Consider the following 16,171-nt stretch of genomic DNA (forward strand, 5'->3'; position numbering starts at 1 on the left):
ATTCCTACTGGTCCAGGGAATCAAACTGGCGACCTTTTGGTCCCAAAGCTGCTTCTCTAACCATTAGGCCATGGCTTTCCCAATTATGAGCTATAATAATAATAATAATTAGTGAAAGATGAGACGACAGAACGTATCAATGTGATATGAAGCTAGACTTCCAATTCTTGTTCGATCTGGTGAACTACATTCGACTGGGATTAACGACTACCTTTGGAGTAAGTGGGAAATTGGACGTATCTGATTTCTCGCCAAAGTGCTCCTTTAACGAAAGTAAAACATGGAGGCCGCCAAGGCTGGAATGGAGAAACCTCACACCTAATGATGGGTAATCATGCCTTGGGTCTTCCATGGCCAACATAGTATACTGCATATTCATCACTCACATCGAGTACATTCTTAAACCTCATTCCTCAGTGTGTATATCTCTGCATCCATCTATTCAACACCATTCTATTTGTCCGTTCATCTCTTTGTCCTCATAAGGAGGTTGGAGTTTCTTAAGGTAGGGCTTTGACTGTCCCACAGGAAAAAAATGGATGTGTGTGTCAACAGCCAATGGTCCCCATGTGTACTTTATTCAGCCCCTCCAATCAGAGCGTGCTCAGTCTGACCCCAGCTCCATGAGTTCTACTTCTTACTCTGTGCAGTCTCTCTGGATAGCCCATCCCAAGCACAAACCACAAGCCAACATGTGTAAGTGTGTGTAAGGAGTACACATCCATGGATTGAACAACCTCCTACACCTGTGCTCAAGCAATACCACCCTCCAGAGCACCAGAGGGTGCTGGTGCACATCCTCAGAGCCAAAACACTAATACAAAATCCTTTGCTCCTTCAAAAGGTGAAGATTCAGCAAGGTGTGTGTGTGTCGAGGCAGAGGTGTGTGTGCGACGAGGCAGACGAGTACAGATTTGACGAGGTGGCTGCGCAGGAAGTTGCTGCGAAGCACTGTCCGGATGCGGCACTGCCTTGAGCGAGAGACTCGAGGCTACGCAGAGAGTCACTGGGATTGGTAGGTTTAAAGAGCAGCGACGTGGTATTGCTTGACTGCTCGTATCCGTTTCCCTTATGCCCCTCGTTTCCCCCTGGCGGCCTGTAGAGAGGACTGCTTGCTGACTGACTATCTGAATTAGAAGTACCGCCGAAACCAAACTCCTCGAATGCCCTTATGTCACCTGGTCCAGCTGGATAGTAGGGCTTGCCAAGGCTGTCCGAACTTGTGGAACCATTATCTGCAACACTAGCAGGCAATGGTGCCAGAGTGGGAGTTGGGTAAGAGTAGCCACTCATGCTAGATGCTGGTAGAGGTGTAGCTGGTGCAATGCTGGTAGAAAGGCAGGCGGCAGAAGGGGACGGAGGACTATAGGGGTATCCAGTGCTTGGGTAACCATAGGTGGGAAGGCTGGGTGAGGCATTAGCACCATATGTTGGCACCAAGTTGGGATGGGAGGCAACTGGATGGAGAAGTGGTCCATTATAGGAACCCACAGAGTGCAAGTAAGGGGCACTATATAGGGTGCTGCTGTACTCCTGGGCACTCGTTTGGCTACCACAGTTACTGCTGGAGAAACTGGGCTCTGGTAAGCTACCAGCACCAACACCAGGGGAGCTACCAACACTCGCAGGCATGTCCGATACACTCAACGGTGCTTTGGGAATCAGTTCTGGGACGCAGCCCAGTGGAGGGTATATGCTCTCAAGCCAAGGCTCTGCCTCCAGTTTTCGCCCGGTAAGCAAGGGTGGAGCTCTATTAACAATGCTAGGTCCATTTACACTGGCGGAAATGGTAGGATCTGGGTATCCGATGAGCCCGTTATCACAGGGGAGGTCCAAAATGGTGGAGTAACGTTCTGCATATCTTTTTAGCAGGTTGGAGGCGGTCAGCGCTGAGATGTCATCGTTAGCCCAGGAATGATGGTACGCTCCACCTGAAGATGAACTGGTTAACCTCTGACTGCGGAAAGGTTCAAACTTGCGTGCTGGTGAGCATGTGGTGGATGTGATGTCATAGTGCTGCTCCGCCCACTGTGGCTGCTCAGAGGCCCACTGCATTGTCACGCCTAAGAGAAAGAAGGGGGGACACACACACACACAAATGAGTGGTCATGATTTAAAAAAAATTCAAAAATTCGTTACGACTAAATAATATATATGATAAAAAAATCATGAAAAAGATTACAGAAATATATATATATACATACACACAGTATATTAGGAACACGTTATAAAAATCCAATGGATGCTCAGCAGTGAGATAAAAAGTAAGAAAATTTGACTTTTAAAAAAAAAAAAATCATTAAAGTATTTCATTTAAAAGGTTAACCCTGTTTATTCTTTACCCGGTAGCACTAATTGTTTGAAGGAACTCTCATCACACACACAACCCACACATGGCGAGGAAGCGAGGAGGAAAAACAGCGTAGTGGATGATATCACTGAAGTTTGATACACAGATACGGCAGAAGGCTTAATCTCAAGTGGATCAAATGAAAGCTCTTTAATGTAATCAAGAAATCTCCTATTACACAAACACTCACACACACACACTCATCCGTACATGCAAATACACACCAGAAGGGAACATAATATTTCAGCGTACTGTAATAATGAACAATCAATAACGGTGCTCTCTGCATTAGCAACTGTAGCCGACGACAGCTGTCCCCCCCCCCCCCCCCCCCGGTCCCGAGAACATAATGTGTCTCAACCATTTTCTGCTTACACACACACACACACACACACGGATAAAAAGATTTTAGATCGTGAATACAAAGGGCTTTTATACGACTCACCATATGGGGGCGAGGGAAAGAGGGAGAGATAGAGCGCACAGAACAGATTTCCTTTTTTCATCAAGCCATTTCGGCCAATTATATCAGTCATGGGAGCGTTATTGGACAACACCACGGCACATAAAGGCCATGCACATGGACACACACACACACACACACACACACACACACACACACACACACACACACACACACACACACAGATCCGAGTTATGTAGAAACCCACACCCTATGTGTAGTGCACTATTTTGGGAAGTGCTCCATTTTGTCCGAAAGCACAACGACAATAAATTGTGTCCAAATGTTGTATCACGGCAGATACAGAATACCCGTAATGCACCGGGCTGTTCGAAGATGACGGATGACCTATATAGTGAGTAGGTTGTGTGGTTTCGGACACATCCAGGTTCTGCCCAGCGGGAGAACAGAGACTGACCTACACACATCCTCTACTGACACACACCCTGCATTAGCACATGAAAATGAGATGCGTTTGCTGTGTACCGGTAGTGCGCATTCCATTCTACTACATCTGCTTAAATTATTTAATGCATTTGAATTTTAATTATGCTGTAATTTCATCCTGCCCTGTACAGGACAAACATTAGCCGTCGAGTTACACTGTGCGCTTATGGTATATCGCTACGGCAAAAAAAAAAATTGCATTGCATTATTACAGAGATGTAAAATAAATAATGAAGTATAATAAATGTCTGTCAAACTGTTTTTATTTGGCGTTATTTATTTACTTACAGTGTTGTTTCTTAGCACTGGATGGTGTAAAATGATTTTTTTTAAATTTATTTAACTCACTCCATTATGATCAACCTAAATAGTCATTTTAGTATAATTACAGTATATAAGTATTAGGCTTATATTATTGCTTGTATAATAACAATTCAATTCAATCTAATCTACAAGCAGACGTCTGTACGGAGTGTTCTACAGGAGGGGTTTATTTATCATTTTACGAACGAGTCTCTCTCCAGTGTCAGTCTCCAATGCACTTCAAAACAACGTCCAATTAAATATGCCTTTGACAAATACAACGAGACCGTACTGTACATTATAACTGTAAGACGATTATTTTCCATGCGTTTCTATTTCGAGGTCAAGTCATGCATGTTGTTTTGTTTGTCAGCAAGACTACTTTTCAGGAGATAATGACTGATTCGTGTGGAAAGGGCTGCATTTACATCTGCTATCTGTTGCAATCAAAAAAGCCTGACTAATTACATTTGGTTCTATCTAGCTGCTAATCCTTCTGATCGACACACACACACACACACACACACACACACACACACACACGCCCTCCCTCGGGTCACTTCACACTCCCAAAGGAATTCTGTACTACATGAGACACACTAGTGGTCAGATGTGTATTCATACACTCACAATGAGATCATATTCAAAAGTTATAAATGTGAGACCAAAAAAAAAAAACAGGATTCTTCAGTACTTTGATAAAAAACACCTTTTTTTCTGTTCTTGCTAAAAAGACGAGACGTTAACAGTAATTAATTCTGCATAACCTGTGAACGAGGCATGAAAAAAACGTGAAAAGCAGCAGAGATGGAGCGTGTGAGGAACATCACGTCCTGCACAGAGCGAGAGACAGAGAGAGATGAGACAAGACAGAGGAGACACCGTTTAAAATAAAGTCTCGCCTTCAGAATAAACAGAAGACGGTGAAATATGGCGGTTGTGCTCTAAAAGAAGAAAGACGTGTCCTTCAGTTTTTTTTTCTGACTAAAGAGTATTGGATGGAATGTTATACAAGATAACACCATGTGGTACTAATCACTAAAATATCCATCCATCCATCCATCCATCTATTTCTATACCGCTTATCCATTGCAGGTCGTGGGTGAGCTGGAGCCAATCCCAGCTGACATTGGGCGAAAAGCAGGATACAGTCACCAGTCTATCGTGGGGCTAACACAGAGAAACCAACAGACACTCACACTCAGATTCACTCCTATGGGCAATTTAGGCCCTGTCCACACGGCAACGGATTCAGGTGAGTCCGATACAATTGCTTATCGTTTAGGCCTGGCGTCCACACGGCACCGGCGTTTTGGGTGCCCAAAACGCAATCTTTTTGAGAACGGGTTCCAGAGTGGAAAGATCTGGCAACGTTGCCGTTGTGAAGTCGTCTGGATGAGTAGAACGGATTTGTTTACGATGACGTCACAACCACATGACTGTGAGTGCTTCACGCCGGGTAGAAGTGTAACGAACTCGATGCGAGTTGTCAACAAATCCTATAACTTGGTTCATGAAACGCGCTTACAAAATATTTTCACTGTGAATATTTATTGTGTAATGGTGCAAAGTGAGGGAGAGAGAGAGACTCTGCTCTTAGGGCAGAGTCAATCCCGCCAGCAAAAATAGGGAAAAAAAGGGAGCGATCTCACCTCTTCAGATATTGGTTTAAATCCTACAATACATTCCTCAAAAAGGGTGTAGAAGAGCAAATCAATCCATCAACGTGTAGCATTCAATTTATTCCGGACCATTAAAGACGCCGCCTTCCGCGTAGAATCATACGTCATCCTCGCCGCCATATTGGATAGGTCAAAGCGGAGAATAAAGATTCATGTGCTGCGTTTAACTGTACCAACAGGTTCACCGTCCAAACGAGATCACATGGGATTACCTTTCACAGGTGAGAAACAACAAATTAATCCATCAACGTGTAGCATTCAATTTATTCCGGACCATTAAAGACGCCGCCTTCCGCATAGAATCATACGTCATCCTCGCCGCCATATTGGATAGGTCAAAGCGGAGAATAAAGATTAGCTGCATTTAACTGTACCAACAGGTTTGCTGTCCAAACGAGATCACATGGGATTACCTTTCACAGGTGAGACTGGACTGGAAAAATACTTTTCATTGTATTTGGTCATTATAATGTAATTTTATGAACAGATTTTCCTGACTTTGTGGCTAATATGAAGTCTCGCGCATAAGTTTATGCGCATGCGTCCTTACTTCTTCTATTGTTCTGGTGTCTCCGAAGGAACCGTCTTACAGCGCCCCTAGAGGTGTGGCATGTGTATTGCATCGTTTTCAGCAAGCGTTGCGTTGCCATATGGACCTGATATTTTACTGATCGTTGCCCATTTGGACGCGATATATTTTTAAATAACATCTAGTTGCCATTGTCGTGTGGATGTAGCCTCAGATTCACTCCTATGGGCAATTTAGAGTAGCCAGTTAACCAAATCCACGTCTTTGGACTGTTGGAGGAAACCGGGAACAGGACAGGAATATGCCAACTCCACACAGGATGGCCCTGGTTGAATGGCAGGTACCCACTGTCCCACCATGCTGCCCTAAAATATTCATATTTGCTGAAAAAGGAACAATTTTCCTATAAACTTTGCATTTTTATCGATATTAGCCTTAAACGACCGCTATCAGTGAGTATTATGAGTATATTAGTGAGAGCTAAGCTTATATTAGTGAAGCTTAGCCCTATATTTGTGATTGACAAGATTATAACGTTGAGTTTGAGCTTTATATTAGTGACCATTATTATTTTGTTAGTGTCGACTAACCATGTATTAGTGAGAGCAAGCCTTATATTAGTGAGGTAAATGTTAGCCTAATAATAGTGAGTGTTAACCTTATAGTACTGACAGTGAGCCTAATATTAGTGAGGTAAATCAGAGAGGAATAAGCTAGCCTTATATTACAGTATAAGCCTTATGTCTGTGGGCACTAGCTTTATATTAGTGAGAGCGAGCCTTATATTAGTGAACACTAGGCTTATATTAATGTGTTTTAGCTTTATATTAGTGAGAGCGAGCCTTATATTAGTGAGCACTTGCCTTATATTAAAGTGTTTTAGCCTTATATTAGTGAGAGACATCCATATATTAGTGAGTAATAGCCTTATATTAGTGAACACTAGGCTTATATTAATGTGTTTTAGCTTTATATTAGTGAGAGCTAGCCTTATATTAGTGAACACTAGGCTTATATTAATGTGTTTTAGCTTTATATTAGTGAGAGCGAGCCTTATATTAGTGAGCACTTGCCTTATATTAAAGTGTTTTAACCTTATACACTGTAAAATATAATAAGTTGACTTTGCTTAAAAAAAATATGCAAAGTCGTTGCCTCAAAAAAAGTCATTTATGTTGATTTAGATAAATTAGATTGGGTTAACTTATTTTTTGTGAGTTTGCAGTACTCAAATTAACTTAGATTAGTTTGATTACATTAACTTATTTATTTTGAGTTTGCAGTACTCACATAAACTTATATTAATTTGATTACATTAACTTATTTATTGTGAATTAAAATTATATAAGATGAGTACTGCAAACTCACAATAAATAAGTTAATGTAATCAAATTAATATAAGTTTATGTGAGTACTGCAAACTCAAAATAAATAAGTTAATGTAATCAAACTAATCTAAGTTAATTTGAGTACTGCAAACTCACAAAAAATAAGTTAACCCAATCTAATTTATCTAAATCAACATAAATGACTTTTTTTGAGGCAACGACTTTGCATATTTTTTTTAAGTAAAGTCAACTTATTATATTTTACAGTGTATTAGTGAACAATAGCCTTATATTAATGAGAGTTAGCTGTATATTAGTGAGCACTAGCCTTATATTAGTGAGAGTTAGCTGTATATTAGTGAGCACTAGCCTTATATTAATGTGTTTTAGCCTTATATTAGAGAACACTAGCATTCCATTAGTGACAGCTAGCCTTAATTTAGTGAGCACTTGCCTTATATTAATGTTTTAGCCTTATATTAGTGTGAGCTAGCCTTATATTAGTGAGCACTAGCCTTATATTAATGTGTTTCAGCCTTATATTAGTGAGTAATAGCCTTATATTAGTGAACACTAGGCTTATATTAATGTTTTAGCCTTATATTAGTGAGAGCTAGCCTTATATTAGTGAACACTAGGCTTATATTAATGTTTTAGCCTTATATTAGTGAGAGCCATCCTTATATTAGTGAGTAATAGCCTTATATTAGTGAACACTAGGCTTATATTAATGTGTTTTAGCCTTATATTAGTGAGAGCGAGCCTTATATTAGTGAGCACTTGCCTTATATTAATGTTTTAACCTTATATTAGTGAGAGCTAGCCTTATATTAGTGAGCACTAGCCTTATATTAATGTGTTTCAGCCTTATATTAGTGAGTAATAGCCTTATATTAGTGAACACTAGGCTTATATTAATGTTTTAGCCTTATATTAGTGAGAGCTAGCCTTATATTAGTGAACACTAGGCTTATATTAATGTTTTAGCCTTATATTAGTGAGAGCCATCCTTATATTAGTGAGAGCTAGCCTTATATTAGTGAACACTAGGCTTATATTAATGTTTTAGCCTTATATTAGTGAGAGCTAGCCTTATATTAGTGAGTACTAGCCTTATATTAGTGAACACTAGGCTTATATTAATGTGTTTTAGCTTTATATTAGTGAGAGCTAGCCTTATATTAGTGAGCACTTGCCTTATATTAATGTGTTTTAGCCTTATATTAGTGAGAGCCATCCTTATATTAGTGAGTAATAACCTTATATTAGTGAACACTAGGTTTATATTAATGTGTTTTAGCCTTATATTAGTGAGAGCTAGCCTTATATTAATGTGTTTCAGCCTTATATTAGTGAGCACTTGCCTTATATTAATGTGTTTCAGCCTTATATTAGTGAGAGCCATCCTTATATTAGTGAGTAATAGCCTTATATTAGTGAACACTAGGCTTATATTAATGTGTTTTAGCTTTATATTAGTGAGAGCTAGCCTTATATTAGTGAACTCTAGGCTTATATTAATGTGTTTCAGCCTTATATTAGTGAGAGCCATCCTTATATTAGTGAGCACTTGCCTTATATTAATGTGTTTTAGCCTTATATTAGTGAGAGCCATCCTCATATTAGTGAGTACTAGCCTTATATTAGTGAACACTAGGCTTATATTAATGTGTTTTAGCCTTATGTTAGTGAGAGCTAGCCTTATATTAGTGAGCACTTGCCATATATAAATGTGTTTTAGCCTTATATTAGTGAGAGACATCCATATATTAGTGAGTAATAGCCTTATATTAGTGAACACTAGGCTTATATTAATGTGTTTTAGCTTTATATTAGTGAGAGCTAGCCTTATATTAGTGAACACTAGGCTTATATTAATGTGTTTCAGCCTTATATTAGTGAGAGCCATCCTTATATTAGTGAGTACTAGCCTTATATTAGTGAACACTAGGCTTATATTAATGTGTTTTAGCCTTATATTAGTGAGAGCCTTCCTTATATTAGTGAGTAATCGCCTTATATTAGTGAACACTAGGCTTATATTAATGTGTTTTAGCTTTATATTAGTGAGAGCGAGCCTTATGTTAGTGAGCACTAGGCTTATATTAATGTGTTTTAGCCTTATATTAGTGAACAATAGTCTTATATTAATGAGAGTCAGCTGTATATTAGTGAACACTAGCCTTATATTAATGTGTTTCAGCCTTATATTAGTGAGAGCCATCCTTATATTAGTGAGTACTAGCCTTATATTAGTGAACACTAGGCTTATATTAATGTGTTTTAGCCTTATATTAGTGAGAGCCATCCTTATATTAGTGAGTACTAGCCTTATATTAGTGAACACTAGGCTTATATTAATGTGTTTTAGCTTTATATTAGTGAAAGCGAGCCTTATATTAGTGAGCACTTGCCTTATATTAATGTGTTTTAGCCTTATATTAGTGAGAGCCATCCTTATATTAGTGAGCACTAGCCTTATATTAATGTGTTTTAGCCATATGTTAGTGAGAGCTAGCCTTATATTAGTGAGCACTAGGCTTATATTAATGTGTTTTAGCTTTATATTAGTGAGAGCTAGCCTTATATTAGTGAACACTAGGCTTATATTAATGTGTTTTAGCCTTATATTAGAGAACACTAGACTTCTATTAGTGAACGCTAGCTTTATATTCGTGAGAGCCAGCCTTATATTAGTGAACACTGGTGTTATATTAGTGAGAGCTAGCCTTATATTAGTGAACTCTAGCCTTATATCAACATGTTTTAGCCTTATATTAGAGAACACTAGACTTCTATTAGTGAACGCTAGCTTTATATTCGTGAGAGCCAGCCTTATATTAGTGAACACTGGTGTTATATTAGTGAGAGCTAGCCTTATATTAGTGAACTCTAGCCTTATATCAACATGTTTTAGCCTTATATTAGTGAGCATTAGCCTTATGTTAGTGAGAGCGAGCCTTATATTAGTGAGCACTAGGCTTATATTAATGTGTTTTAGCTTTATATTAGTGAGAGCGAGCCTTATATTAGTGAGCACTAGGCTTATATTAATGTTTCAGCCTTATATTAGTGAACAATAGTCTTATATTAATGAGAGTTAGCTGTATATTAGTGAACAATAGCCTTATATTAGTGAGAGTTAGCTGTATATTAGTGAACACTAGCCTTATATTAATGTGTTTTAGCCTTATATTAGAGAACACTAGCATTCCATTAGTGAGAGCTAGCCTTATATTAGTGAGCACTTGCCTTATATTAATGTGTTTTAGCCTTATATTAGTGAGAGCTAGCCTTATATTAATGAGCACTAGCCTTATATTAATGTGTTTTAGCCTTATATTAGTGAGAGCCATCCTTATATTAGTGAGTACTAGCCTTATATTAGTGAACACTAGGCTTATATTAATGTGTTTTACCCTTATGTTAGTGAGAGCTAGCCTTATATTAGTGAGCACTAGGCTTATATTAATGTGTTTTAGCCTTATGTTAGTGAGAGCTAGCCTTATAGTAGTGAACACTAGCTTTATATTAGTGAGAGCTAGCCTTATGTTAGTGCACACTAGTCTGATATTAGGTGAGAACTAGCCTTGTTAGTGCACACTAGCCTTATATTAGTGAGCACTAGCCTTATATTAATGTGTTTCAGCCTTATATTAGTGAGTAATAGCCTTATATTAGTGAACACTAGGCTTATATTAATGTTTTAGCCTTATATTAGTGAGAGCTAGCCTTATATTAGTGAACACTAGGCTTATATTAATGTTTTAGCCTTATATTAGTGAGAGCCATCCTTATATTAGTGAGTAATAGCCTTATATTAGTGAACACTAGGCTTATATTAATGTTTTAGCCTTATATTAGTGAGAGCTAGCCTTATATTAGTGAACACTAGGCTTATATTAATGTTTTAGCCTTATATTAGTGAGAGCCATCCTTATATTAGTGAGTACTAGCCTTATATTAGTAAACACTAGGCTTATATTAATGTTTTAGCCTTATATTAGTGAGAGCTAGCCTTATATTAGTGAACACTAGGCTTATATTAATGTGTTTTAGCCTTATATTAGTGAGAGCCTTCCTTATATTAGTGAGTAATCGCCTTATATTAGTGAACACTAGGCTTATATTAATGTGTTTTAGCTTTATATTAGTGAGAGCGAGCCTTATGTTAGTGAGCACTAGGCTTATATTAATGTGTTTTAGCCTTATATTAGTGAACAATAGTCTTATATTAATGAGAGTCAGCTGTATATTAGTGAACACTAGCCTTATATTAATGTGTTTCAGCCTTATATTAGTGAGAGCCATCCTTATATTAGTGAGTACTAGCCTTATATTAGTGAACACTAGGCTTATATTAATGTGTTTTAGCCTTATATTAGTGAGAGCCATCCTTATATTAGTGAGTACTAGCCTTATATTAGTGAACACTAGGCTTATATTAATGTGTTTTAGCTTTATATTAGTGAAAGCGAGCCTTATATTAGTTAGCACTTGCCTTATATTAATGTGTTTTAGCCTTATATTAGTGAGAGCTAGCCTTATATTAGTGAGCACTAGGCTTATATTAATGTGTTTTAGCTTTATATTAGTGAGAGCTAGCCTTATATTAGTGAGCACTAGGCTTATATTAATGTGTTTTAGCCTTATATTAGTGAGAGCCATCCTTATATTAGTGAGCACTAGCCTTATATTAATGTGTTTTAGCCATATGTTAGTGAGAGCTAGCCTTATATTAGTGAGCACTAGGCTTATATTAATGTGTTTTAGCTTTATATTAGTGAGAGCTAGCCTTATATTAGTGAACACTAGGCTTATATTAATGTGTTTTAGCCTTATATTAGAGAACACTAGACTTCTATTAGTGAACGCTAGCTTTATATTCGTGAGAGCCAGCCTTATATTAGTGAACACTGGTGTTATATTAGTGAGAGCTAGCCTTATATTAGTGAACTCTAGCCTTATATCAACATGTTTTAGCCTTATATTAGAGAACACTAGACTTCTATTAGTGAACACTAGCTTTATATTCGTGAGAGCCAGCCTTATATTAGTGAACACTGGTGTTATATTAGTGAGAGCTAGCCTTATATTAGTGAACTCTAGTCTTATATCAACATGTTTTAGCCTTATATTAGTGAGCATTAGCCTTATGTTAGTGAGAGCGAGCCTTATATTAGTGAGCACTAGGCTTATATTAATGTGTTTTAGCTTTATATTAGTGAGAGCGAGCCTTATATTAGTGAGCACTAGGCTTATATTAATGTTTCAGCCTTATATTAGTGAACAATAGTCTTATATTAATGAGAGTTAGCTGTATATTAGTGAACAATAGCCTTATATTAGTGAGAGTTAGCTGTATATTAGTGAACACTAGCCTTATATTAATGTGTTTTAGCCTTATATTAGAGAACACTAGCATTCCATTAGTGAGAGCTAGCCTTATATTAATGAGCACTTGCCTTATATTAATGTGTTTTAGCCTTATATTAGTGAGAGCTAGCCTTATATTAATGAGCACTAGCCTTATATTAATGTGTTTTAGCCTTATATTAGTGAGAGCCATCCTTATATTAGTGAGTACTAGCCTTATATTAGTGAACACTAGGCTTATATTAATGTGTTTTACCCTTATGTTAGTGAGAGCTAGCCTTATATTAGTGAGCACTAGGCTTATATTAATGTGTTTTAGCCTTATGTTAGTGAGAGCTAGCCTTATAGTAGTGAACACTAGCTTTATATTAGTGAGAGCTAGCCTTATGTTAGTGCACACTAGTCTGATATTAGGTGAGAACTAGCCTTGTTAGTGCACACTAGCCTTATATTAGTGAGCACTAGCCTTATATTAATGTGTTTCAGCCTTATATTAGTGAGTAATAGCCTTATATTAGTGAACACTAGGCTTATATTAATGTTTTAGCCTTATATTAGTGAGAGCTAGCCTTATATTAGTGAACACTAGGCTTATATTAATGTTTTAGCCTTATATTAGTGAGAGCCATCCTTATATTAGTGAGTAATAGCCTTATATTAGTGAACACTAGGCTTATATTAATGTTTTAGCCTTATATTAGTGAGAGCTAGCCTTATATTAGTGAACACTAGGCTTATATTAATGTTTTAGCCTTATATTAGTGAGAGCCATCCTTATATTAGTGAGTACTAGCCTTATATTAGTAAACACTAGGCTTATATTAATGTTTTAGCCTTATATTAGTGAGAGCTAGCCTTATATTAGTGAACACTAGGCTTATATTAATGTGTTTCAGCCTTATATTAGTGAGAGCTAGCCTTATATTAGTGAGTAATAACCTTATATTAGTGAACACTAGGTTTATATTAATGTGTTTTAGCCTTATATTAGTGAGAGCTAGCCTTATATTAATGTGTTTCAGCCTTATATTAGTGAGAGCCATCCTTATATTAGTGAGCACTTGCCTTATATTAATGTGTTTCAGCCTTATATTAGTGAGAGCCATCCTTATATTAGTGAGTAATAGCCTTATATTAGTGAACACTAGGCTTATATTAATGTGTTTTAGCTTTATATTAGTGAGAGCTAGCCTTATATTAGTGAACACTAGGCTTATATTAATGTGTTTCAGCCTTATATTAGTGAGAGCCATCCTTATATTAGTGAGCACTTGCCTTATATTAATGTGTTTTAGCCTTATATTAGTGAGAGCCATCCTCATATTAGTGAGTACTAGCCTTATATTAGTGAACACTAGGCTTATATTAATGTGTTTTAGCCTTATGTTAGTGAGAGCTAGCCTTATATTAGTGAGCACTTGCCTTATATTAATGTGTTTTAGCCTTATATTAGTGAGAGACATCCATATATTAGTGAGTAATAGCCTTATATTAGTGAACACTAGGCTTATATTAATGTGTTTTAGCTTTATATTAGTGAGAGCTAGCCTTATATTAGTGAACACTAGGCTTATATTAATGTGTTTCAGCCTTATATTAGTGAGAGCCATCCTTATATTAGTGAGTACTAGCCTTATATTAGTGAACACTAGGCTTATATTAATGTGTTTTAGCCTTATATTAGTGAGAGCCTTCCTTATATTAGTGAGTAATCGCCTTATATTAGTGAACACTAGGCTTATATTAATGTGTTTTAGCTTTATATTAGTGAGAGCGAGCCTTATGTTAGTGAGCACTAGGCTTATATTAATGTGTTTTAGCCTTATATTAGTGAACAATAGTCTTATATTAATGAGAGTCAGCTGTATATTAGTGAACACTAGCCTTATATTAATGTGTTTCAGCCTTATATTAGTGAGAGCCATCCTTATATTAGTGAGTACTAGCCTTATATTAGTGAACACTAGGCTTATATTAATGTGTTTTAGCCTTATATTAGTGAAAGCCATCCTTATATTAGTGAGTACTAGCCTTATATTAGTGAACACTAGGCTTATATTAATGTGTTTTAGCTTTATATTAGTGAAAGCGAGCCTTATATTAGTGAGCACTTGCCTTATATTAATGTGTTTTAGCCTTATATTAGTGAGAGCCATCCTTATATTAGTGAGCACTAGCCTTATATTAATGTGTTTTAGCCTTATGTTAGTGAGAGCTAGCCTTATATTAGTGAGCACTAGGCTTATATTAATGTGTTTTAGCTTTATATTAGTGAGAGCTAGCCTTATATTAGTGAACACTAGGCTTATATTAATGTGTTTTAGCCTTATATTAGAGAACACTAGACTTCTATTAGTGAACGCTAGCTTTATATTCGTGAGAGCCAGCCTTATATTAGTGAACACTGGTGTTATATTAGTGAGAGCTAGCCTTATATTAGTGAACTCTAGCCTTATATCAACATGTTTTAGCCTTATATTAGAGAACACTAGACTTCTATTAGTGAACGCTAGCTTTATATTCGTGAGAGCCAGCCTTATATTAGTGAACACTGGTGTTATATTAGTGAGAGCTAGCCTTATATTAGTGAACTCTAGCCTTATATCAACATGTTTTAGCCTTATATTAGTGAGCATTAGCCTTATGTTAGTGAGAGCGAGCCTTATATTAGTGAGCACTAGGCTTATATTAATGTGTTTTAGCTTTATATTAGTGAGAGCGAGCCTTATATTAGTGAGCACTAGGCTTATATTAATGTTTCAGCCTTATATTAGTGAACAATAGTCTTATATTAATGAGAGTTAGCTGTATATTAGTGAACAATAGCCTTATATTAGTGAGAGTTAGCTGTATATTAGTGAGCACTAGCCTTATATTAATGTGTTTTAGCCTTATATTAGAGAACAATAGCATTCCATTAGTGAGAGCTAGCCTTATATTAATGAGCACTTGCCTTATATTAATGTGTTTTAGCCTTATATTAGTGAGAGCTAGCCTTATATTAATGAGCACTAGCCTTATATTAATGTGTTTTAGCCTTATATTAGTGAGAGCCATCCTTATATTAGTGAGTACTAGCCTTATATTAGTGAACACTAGGCTTATATTAATGTGTTTTACCCTTATGTTAGTGAGAGCTAGCCTTATATTAGTGAGCACTAGGCTTATATTAATGTGTTTTAGCCTTATGTTAGTGAGAGCTAGCCTTATAGTAGTGAACACTAGCTTTATATTAGTGAGAGCTAGCCTTATGTTAGTGCACACTAGCCTTGTTAGTGCACACTAGCCTGATATTAGTGAACTCTAGCCTTATATCAACATGTTTTAGCCTTATATTAGAGAACACTAGACTTCTATTAGTGAACGCTAGCTTTATATTCGTGAGAGCCAGCCTTATATTAGTGAACACTGGTGTTATATTAGTGAGAGCTAGCCTTATATTAGTGAACTCTAGTCTTATATCAACATGTTTTAGCCTTATATTAGTGAGCATTAGCCTTATGTTAGTGAGAGCTAGCCTTATATTACTGTGTTTTAGGCTTATATTAGTGAGAGCTAGCTTTATATTAGTGAACACTAGCCTTATATTACTGTGTTTTAGGCTTATATTAGTGAGAACTAGCCTTATATTAGTGAACACTGTTAGTTAACACTAGCCTTCTGTTACTGAGTGCTACACTCGGTGAGCACAAA

At 36.8% G+C, this 16,171-nt stretch overlaps 1 protein-coding gene across 1 annotated transcript in view; it reads right to left on the reverse strand.

Annotated features, from left to right (window-relative positions):
• Window positions 1-791: 791 nt before the first annotated feature.
• The window catches only part of LOC132884281 (fidgetin), a 54,869-nt gene continuing 39,489 nt past the window's right edge, over window positions 792-16,171 (reverse strand). The window contains exon 3 of the mRNA XM_060918107.1: window positions 792-2,063. Coding sequence (XP_060774090.1) covers window positions 853-2,063 — 1,211 coding nt within the window. The 3' untranslated portion in view covers window positions 792-852. The remainder of the gene's footprint in view (window positions 2,064-16,171) is intronic.

The sequence above is a fragment of the Neoarius graeffei genome, chromosome 4 (genome assembly GCF_027579695.1).
Source record: "Neoarius graeffei isolate fNeoGra1 chromosome 4, fNeoGra1.pri, whole genome shotgun sequence".
Taxonomy (NCBI): Eukaryota; Metazoa; Chordata; class Actinopteri; order Siluriformes; family Ariidae; genus Neoarius; species Neoarius graeffei.